General features: G+C 41.2%; 1 protein-coding gene across 1 annotated transcript; it reads right to left on the bottom strand.

Annotated features, from left to right (window-relative positions):
• Nucleotides 1-334: 334 nt before the first annotated feature.
• On the bottom strand, nt 335-7,544 carry LOC148120050 (putative sperm motility kinase W). Its single transcript, XM_087896294.1, has 2 exons — nt 7,279-7,544; nt 335-2,917 (listed from the first exon to the last, which is right to left on the bottom strand). Exon 2 carries the CDS (start codon nt 2,904-2,906, stop codon nt 1,101-1,103), a length of 1,806 nt encoding a protein of 601 aa, XP_087752420.1. The 5' UTR covers nt 2,907-2,917; nt 7,279-7,544; the 3' UTR covers nt 335-1,100.
• Between the last annotated feature and the right edge of the window lie 1,698 nt (nt 7,545-9,242).

Here is a 9,242-nt window from a genome sequence, read left to right as displayed (position 1 = left end):
TTCCTCCTATATGCTGTTACTCTCCTGTTAGGAGAGAAATATGGTTCTGACAAGCACTCCCATAGTAAGGGCCCTTTCACCAGGGGCAAGACTGAATCAGCATGCAATAGGAGTGTCTCCCATGGAAAGAGGGAAGTGGATACAGGCAGCCTGCAAACACATCAGCAGGGACGGGGGCAAGGGAGGAGGAGATTCAACTCTGTCCAATGTGTAAAAATATTTCCCTTGGACCTGATCTTGAAGGAAAAGACAGATGATAGTGCTGTGGCATATTCATGAAGACTGTCCCATTGGGAATTCTGATTCATGGGCAGATTTGGGGAAAAATTTGCCTGAGAAGGATGCTTTCGAAGGCCAGCCATTGGACATACCTCCTGTCAACCATGGTTTTCTCTGGAGAAACCTTGTGTATACGATTGCTTACCATGACCTGTCCTGGACTGTGCTGCTGGGTTGCTGGACACTGTGCCATCTGGACTTGATGCTTGGTTCCCAAATTGGCTATCTCCTTCACACACGGAAGATGCCGACTATATGTCTCAACCTCTACAGTGCCCCATCATAAAAAATGATAGTGACATATGGAAGGCACAGTCTCTTTTTCAGTTTTTTTTCTTAAGACAGGGGTTATTGGTAGCCTTGGAACTAGCTCTTGTAGACCAGGCTTGTGTCGAACTCACAGAGGTCTGCCTGCCTCTGCCTCCAGAGTGCTAGGATTAAAGGCCTGTGCCACTACCGCCAGACTTGGAAGGCACAGTCTTATGAACTTTGAAATATATACTTCAGAGTCTTGACTCTTATATCCTTCTGGACCTTCCATTTTCAAGTGGCTCCAGTTCTCAGAATCTTTCCTGGACTTTACATTTTTCTTCACTCACAGCCGTTGATTCTCTATAATTCTTCCTTCCTTCTGTCAACGCAAGCTCTGGCTGCCTCTGCCGCCTCTGCCTCTCATCCTCAGCTGTCCATTTTTGGCTGAAGCATTTCATTTTAATGGTGGTGGTGGTGCTATGGAGAATTCCTTTTTAAATAAAAATTTCCTAATTTACTTACACTAACTATCATGTGATGGTCACAAAGGACCTTAGAAAAGAAGTAGATTAATAAACACTGATGTGCATCTTGGGCACACCATTTAGATGTGTGTGTGCACCTGCAATTCTCTCTCCTTCCAGTGGTGCCTCTTCCTTCTGAGAAACATGGATTTTTCGTGAGAATGGCAGGCAGCAGCACAGAAATCTCACACTATTCCTAATTCTCTTCTTAACCCTCTTCCAGCCTTTGGACAGACCGCTGGCAGAGGCTGCACTTACATCTTCAGGAAGGACACCTTTTAAGTTCTTCTTGGATGTTGTCTGCTGAGAAGATCTCTGAGTTCCATGGGTTTCAGTAGTGCTCATACACTGAGGTCCCTCCCTGTCCTTCTTATCAGAGGATGTACTCTGAGCATCTGAGCTAGTCTTTGGGGTACTCACTTCCTGGGGTGCCTCACAGGACAAATACTGTGCTGAAGAAATGCTCTCAGACAATGGGCATCTTGAGGGCAACTCATTGCAAACCATGCTACCTACTGCCAAACTTCTACTCAGGAGAGGAGTAACCTCAGGAGCACACGTGGGTACTGGGTATGAAAGGGAATCCTCCTTCAGCAGGTAGCACAAGGAGGCAGGCATGCTCAGGCTTCTGCTCCCTCGCTTGCATGAACACTTCTTATCATGCCCCTGACGTTTACCCAGCAGGGTGAAGTTGGGAATGGCAGTCTCACTCACTCTCCTCTTAGGAGGAAGGGAATTCAGAGCACCTGTTGATGACACGGAGACACAGGCCTGCAAGGACCTAGTGGCAGATGTAGTCGGGTCCTGCGGTGACTCATGGTTTAAAATGAGGTATGTGGCCATGATGTTATTGAACCTTTTCTCATGTAGACAATCGGTAATAGTTTTGGGATGGTAGCCCATACCCCACATAGCCTGAACAATGCTGGAATTTGGTTTGTTACAGAATGACTCTGAGGATGATGGGAGTTTCCAAAAGTCTTCCCTGTCTTTGATCCACTGGTGCTGCCTAATGTCACATACCCTAGGCCTCTGGTCAGGGTTCACAGTGAACAAGTGCACAATGAGGTGCACAAGCAAAAGGTTTTGAGCAAGTGTGTATGGAATTTTGTATGTGGGATTCAGCATCAGCTCCTTCATGTCTGGATAGGTCTTTGCTTTGAATGGGAAGCTCGCTGTCATCATTACATATAAAACTACTGCCATGCTCCAGATGTCAGCTGCCCTTGCATCATACTCCGTGTCACCGAATAGCTCTGGAGCACCATATTCAACAGTGCCACAGAATCCCTTGCACTTCTCCCCAGAGCTGACTCTGATGGCCAGGCCAAAGTCACACAGTTTGATGTTTCCTTTGCCATCAAGCAGAATGTTGTCTAGCTTGATGTCCCTGTGGGCAATGTCATTATCGTGGCAGTAGTACACTGCACACGCCATCTGGCAGAAGATGTGTTGGGCCTGTTTGTGCTGAAGAGGGCCACCCTGCTCAATGTGCGTGACCAGGTCGCCATGAGCAGCAAACTCCAACACCATATAGGTGTGGTCTCTGCTGTAGATGATGTGAAAGAGCTTTATTATGTACGGATGGTCCAACTCTTTCACAATGTCGATTTCTGTTGTTTCTTTGCAGGTGTCACTCCCCTGGTCATTCTTGAGAATCTTGACTGCAACTTTCACGTTTGTTTGAACATGGCAGGCCAGTTTGACCTCACCAAAGGCTCCTTTGCCGAGGGTATTGAGCATGATGTAGTGATCCGTAATGGTCTCCTCTTCATAGGCACTTTCATTCAGGGCCAGCTGCATGGTCTCCTCCTCTCTGATCTCGCTATTCAGGTGCTTGATAATTTCCATGCCAACGCCAACTACGGAAATCAGATCCAAAACAATAAAAAATAAGTCAAAGGGGAAAGTGTTTACCTCTACACTTTCTACCTCTACATGGACAAGTGTGACAGATTCAAAGAAACTTACAACGAACTCCTGGGTCAAAGAAAACAAGAATAAACTAAACTCCAAAGAAATTCTGAGAAATGTACCCAAGATGAGAGCTAAATCTAATTAAATAGAACGTAATGAATATTGCAATGGCATAGCTGCTTGATTAGTGAAAACATTAAGCAAAAGAGACACAACCTTACCAAAAGTGATCAAATAGGAGAAACTCTAGTTTAAATCTTTAGTCAAGCTATGGTGCTGTCATAGTGTATATGACTATTTCTAAAGAATCATTTGGAAGACTTTTTCTGGCAGCTAACAAGGGGTTTTATTTTGGTAAGGAGATGATATTCTCTCTATTCTTTAAGCATTACAAAAGACAGTGTAACTGAGCTAATGGGTGCTCAACAAATCCACCTGGACTGGACTGAATGAGCATGGGATCAATCTGGAAACCTCTGAAAGTAGCTGACAATTGAGGCAGACTGAGAAGCCAATGATAATGGCACTGGGATATCTCTCTTCTTCATGTACTAGCTTTTTAGGATCTTATTCTTTTTGGATGCATACCTTCCTAAGTCTGGAGGTAGGACCGAGGGCCTTGGACTTCCCACAGGGCAAGGTACCCTGTCCTCTCTTTGGACTGGAGGGGAGAGTTTGTAAAAGAGAGTGGGAGGAGGGGAGAATGCAGACATATTTTAATTTATGTTAATTATAAAGTAATAAAAATGTTTAATAAAAAATTTAATACAAACCACAACATTTCTTTATCACTTTTGGAGAAAAATTTTGCTTCTTTTTCCAAAGTTAAGTTCTCTACAACTTAAACAAAGGAATTCATCGAATCATCGTGACTTCGAAAACAAGCTTAGTGAAATTATAGAGTACAAATCGTAAGGTAGAATAAACATTCCTGAAGAAGTAAGTAAATCAAAGGAATAAAAGGAATGATGCACAATTTGCAGATGCTGTCCTGGGCTGAGAAAATGCAATGCCATTTCTAAGAAAAATTTTTACATTACCAGATCCTAAAGTAATCCTTTAGCAGTCTATGACATCAAATTTACCTATTTTTCCTGTTCCGACATTGTATATTTTACTTTCAGATAGTTTGGTGAATATAATGATATCATGCTTATCATCAATTTAATGAAAATTGGTCACTTGTATTCATAAAAAGTCATTTGCTAAAACATTTTTCACAAATCGATGGTTTCATTAATATAATTTAAAGTATTTGTACACTTGCAACTGGTTTTGAATTTTGAATTTTTACACTTTCCATAATTTTGATGAATTCATACATGATTATTCAATTTTCATTATTATGGACTTCTTGTCTTCTCTTAAGATTTGACAATTTTACTTAGAGTGCATGTATTACAAATATAATGTTTCCTGATATTATAAAAATGAAGCCCATGTCCCAAGGTTTCTCTATTCTCTACGTGGAGATAAAACAAAAAGGATATTTAGGAGTCAATAATGTTAACACATTTCTTATTAAAATTCTTCAGGTGTCTTATTACTTTGGTCTTTGTAGTATTTCACCGTCAAGTGAACTTTTCATTCTTCTCTCATGTATTATACTATAACTAGAGTTTTCTGCCTCCCCTGGCCCAGGCTCTCCTGCCTCTTCCACACATTTACCCTCCCTGATTCTTCCCTCAGAAAATGGCAGACCTCCCAGGGACACCAACCATACAGAGCATAATGTACTTCTATAAATCTGTGTACATGCCATTGTATCAAGGCTAAACACAGAAAACACGAAGTAGAAAGTAGTTGTATAAGTAGGCAAAAGTATCAGCAACCAATTCCCCTGTTCCCCACACATCCTTCTTAATTCCACAGTAACATCAACATATTCAGATACAACATACATGCAGAGGACCTAGGTAAGACCACCCCTGACAAGCTCCATGATCTCTCTGAGATCCTATGAGTATCAGTCAATTGATTTTGAGGCGCTGATGTCCAAGGTGTCCCTCATGACCCTGGTGATCTGATCTTCATTGAAAGTGTTTTGAAAACCTATGATCTCATGAATTGTAAAACTGGAACAAATGATAAATTTATAAACATGTGTAACCTCTCAGAAATCAGAAGATAGCATATATAAACCTATGCAGATTAGTAATAAACATAGTTCAATATTCTTTGAAAAAATTGCAAGGTAAATGTTTGCTTCCAGTGACATGATTGGGTTCTATTGTTTTCATAGCAGGAAATGGGCCTCATGCAAATGACATTGCTCACATATACTGCCAAGATTATTCCTATCATCCCACACTACTGTTATTTTCATGAATCTCAGCCAGCATTGAGCAGCTGAGCTGTGCTTCAACCGCTAGAAGCCTCTCCACTACTGACTAACATGTATGATACAGAAATATACTCTTGCATTCTACTGAGAGGAAAGATAATCATCAACATCACCTAGCTACAAACCTGAGGACTACAGTGACCAACTTGCACAATGAACTGTTGCAATACTGACATAAGTACAATGGGAGTAACTATGGCAGTAACCATCCACTTTCTGATTGGACTTAAGGCTCCTTCACGAGATGAACAGCATTACTGACACTGCTTACGTGGACAAGAACTGAGTGGATAGGTCATGCACTATGGGAAAACATACTATTATTCTGCAGCAAGAACACAGTGAACAGAATGACTCTTCATGATGGACTGCTACACAAGAAGATCAAAGTCTCAAACAGCGCACAGCAGTGAACTGCATTCTTGCCTGAGCAGTATCCAACCCTGAGACTCGCAGCAATGTAGAGGACGTATGAGGATTTATAATACTCAGTCTCAATTTGAAGGCTTTATAAAAACCTCCCCTCAGATTTTAGGGAGATAGGCAGAAGAGACTGAAGAAAGATACTCAGGTCCAGAGGTAAGAGTAGATTCCAAGAAAACAAGGAAACTGATGAGCTCATGAACTGACAGAGATTGCAGCAATACACACAAGCATACAAGGTTTAAGTCAGATGGGGGGGCTCTGTCACTGAATATGGGAAGGCAAAACAGGGTTCCATCTCCAAACAGGAAAACATCGGCATTTGTTTTCTGATGGTAAAGAAGAAACAGTTTCATCCAGTGGATTCTCACTGGGTGACCTTAATCACTCCTCCTAATAAGAACCATGACCTGAATCATTGACAAGCACGAAATCAAGTCAAAAGAAACATGATAGATTTTTGGACTCATTGTTCTATTGTGAGGACATTTTATAGGTCTTAATTACTTATTTTTATTTTTCTTTTTAATAGTATAACACTGTAATATTAGGTGATATCAGAAGATAGGAGAGGGTCTTGTAAGAAATGAACAAGGCTGAAAATGATCAAAACATATTGTATAGAAGACTTTCGCTGAAGAAATATCAAGAAAATAAAGGACTGGTATGAACGCATTTACATATGGATTCTAGCTGACTTTCCAAAAGAATTAACACTAGTATTTGTCCAACTATTCAATATAAGGGAAGGAAAGAGGCACTTTCCAACATGTTCTACATAGCCAACAGGAGCCTACTACAAGACCTCATGATCTAAGCTTTCCTCCCTTGATTCCACATGTTGTAATAATACACTGACTTTCATGCAATAGTATTTCTTGGACATTTATAAGTGTGTGTGTGGCAAGACAGATAAATACAGATGGAGGTAACTGAATAAATAGTACAAAATAACACTAAATATAAAATAAACAAAAATATAAACCAACAGTCTATGTACTTAGATATAGAATCCTTATTAAAAGTTCTTGAAATTTTCCAGCAAGTTCAACATAACATGAAAACGGCTATATTCATACTCAAGTTCAGTTGTTCATTACTGAAGAACAGAAGGACAAATGTAACATGAAAGGTGAAAATAAAACATATGAAGAGCTCCAACAATCAAATTTAATTATTTTTTAGCAAACAACTGTAAATGGAGATGACTTGGCTATTTTTGGCATGATAGACTCAAAATATAAATTTTGAGGGAACCTAAAACATGCCGCTGAGGACAGAGAACAAGACAGTAGTCAATCTTGGGCAGTCCATGGTTTTGGGAGTTGGTTTTCTCAGCTAGAACAGACTCTTTGGAAAAAAGAGTGATCAACAGAGTCCTAGGTAGCTCAGAATCATGGCTTGGGATCCTCATCAGTCAACCAGTAGGAACAAGGACCAGTAGCAAAGCCCCACTCCAAAGCTGTTTTGACAAACAGAACAGTGGGGGTCCACTGGAAGCAAAATAAGCTTGGAAGACAGCAGTCAATCAGCCTGTACCTGGTGTTGTTTGAGATCAGAAACGCCTGCCTCCTCCAAATTCGCTGCTTCATTCACAGTCTGCGCGCATTGCCTCTGCCACTGGTGTCCTTGTAGTGAAACCTCTGCCTTCAATCTGGCAAGACTGACACCAACTGTCCCTTACTATCAAGCTCGTGCTGCGCATCTTGGTCTGAGACCTGATTGGTGACATTTACCAATCATGAGCCAATAAGATTGGAAAGACTATTGGACCTCTCTCATTGGTCAGGTTGAAATCATGTGACTCATGTCTGCACGAGAATGCTTGGTAACACTCGCTGACTGCACGTGGGGTCCTATGAGAGCAAGATTAGAGCAAAAGGCTTTGTTTCGTTGTGTCTTTTGTGTAGGGATAACCCAGTTAGTCAACATCCCCCGTACTTATTCCTTTTAAGAATCTCCCTATAATTATGAAAATGGACTTGGTTTCTGAAAGTGAGACTGTGTTTAGTTTTTTTTCCCCCGAAAGTAAGGTTCTCTTAAAATTTTGGATGTGTGTGTTGGTGTGGGTGTGTTTATGGTTGATTCAACAGTACCTGTCATGACCTATCATCACCCATATTTGTGTGTAAGTGACTATAAAAGAGGTGATTCTTTTTTAATTTTTTTTATTTTCCATTCAAATATTTACACTCCCTTCCTTCCTCCCAATCACCTCCTACTCGCCCACACCCCCTCCTCCCTCTCCCTCCCTGCTTGAGAGAGGGCAGGGAACCTTGGCTGTGGGAAGTCCAAGGCCCTTCCCTCTACATCCAAACCTAGGTAGCTGTGCATCCATATAGACTAGGGTCCCAAAAAGCCAGAACCTGCCGTAAAACAAGTCCCAGTGCCTTTTTCAATGGCTTCTCAGTCAGCACGGATTGTCAGTCACAATCAAAGAGTCCAGTTTGATCAAATGCTCATTCAGACCCTGTTCAGCTGGATTTGGTGAGCTCCCATGAGAACAGGCACAGGGTCCCATGAGAACCCCTCGTGGTCCTGACTTCCTTTCTTGCTCTTCTTCTCACTTCTCCTGCCTATCAAATGAAGCTTAGGAGCTCAGTCCATTGCTCTCATGAGGGTCTCTGTCTCAGTCTTCATCCGTCGCTTGACGAAGATTCTATGGTGATATTCGTCATAATTATCATTGTGATAGTGGGGTAAGAACAGTTTGAACATCCTCTCTCGTGTTGTCCAAGGACCAAGCTGGGGACATCCCGGGGGACATATGGGCAAGAACTTGGGGGAATGGGAGGGTGGAAATGGAGGAAAGGAAGAAGGGAAGAAGATTCCTACATTAAGGGATTCATTTTAGGGGTGACAAGAGGGGATTCTTAAAGGTACCAGGAACCAAACAGTGGATGTGGTGTTTGTGGCTGTATAATGTTGGGAAGACCTTGTAAAACATGACACCTAGTCCTATTTGTAAGTCTTTGGTTGTAAGGTATAGGAAATGTAGCAATACCTGGCATCATGATCTGGTGTGTGACATCTTTTCACTAGTGACAGAATATTATAGACAACTAACAGCACTGTAGAATCTTCATTCACGCTGTGGTTGGCAGTGGTTTAGACTTCATTACTGGGAAACTAATGGCGTATTTATTAGAGTGTTTTAAGTGATACATCTTCATCAACTTCTTAAGCTTGTTCTGTCTCTGTGCTGGTTTCTTGCTAAGTAGCACCTGGATTTCTCTTTAGTTTGAATATTCTCAGAATGCATTCTAAAGCTCCCTTGATTTAAAACCTTCCTTTGTTCACACCCATCATCTACTAGCGTCCAACTTTTTACTCTAGTTTCTTAATTGCCTTCTAAAACTTATTGCCTTCTAAAACTAGCTTTTTTTTCATTGTCTTGTTCCACAAGTTAGAACAAAACTGCAGAAAGTATCTTCTTTCTGCATTTATTTCTCAAAATTACCAAATGTTATGTTATGTATGTTGGAGACAATAAACAAATGCAA

This window comes from Myodes glareolus, chromosome 13 (genome assembly GCF_982192425.1).
Source record: "Myodes glareolus chromosome 13, mMyoGla1.1, whole genome shotgun sequence".
Classification (NCBI taxonomy): Eukaryota; Metazoa; Chordata; class Mammalia; order Rodentia; family Cricetidae; genus Myodes; species Myodes glareolus.
This window is presented reverse-complemented; position numbering and strand designations above follow the sequence as displayed.

What these genes read in the sequence shown, in the direction of transcription:
- LOC148120050 (XM_087896294.1), bottom strand. Translation starts at nt 2,906, where the DNA reads ATGGAAATTATCAAGCACCTGAATAGCGAGATCAGAGAGGAGGAGACC.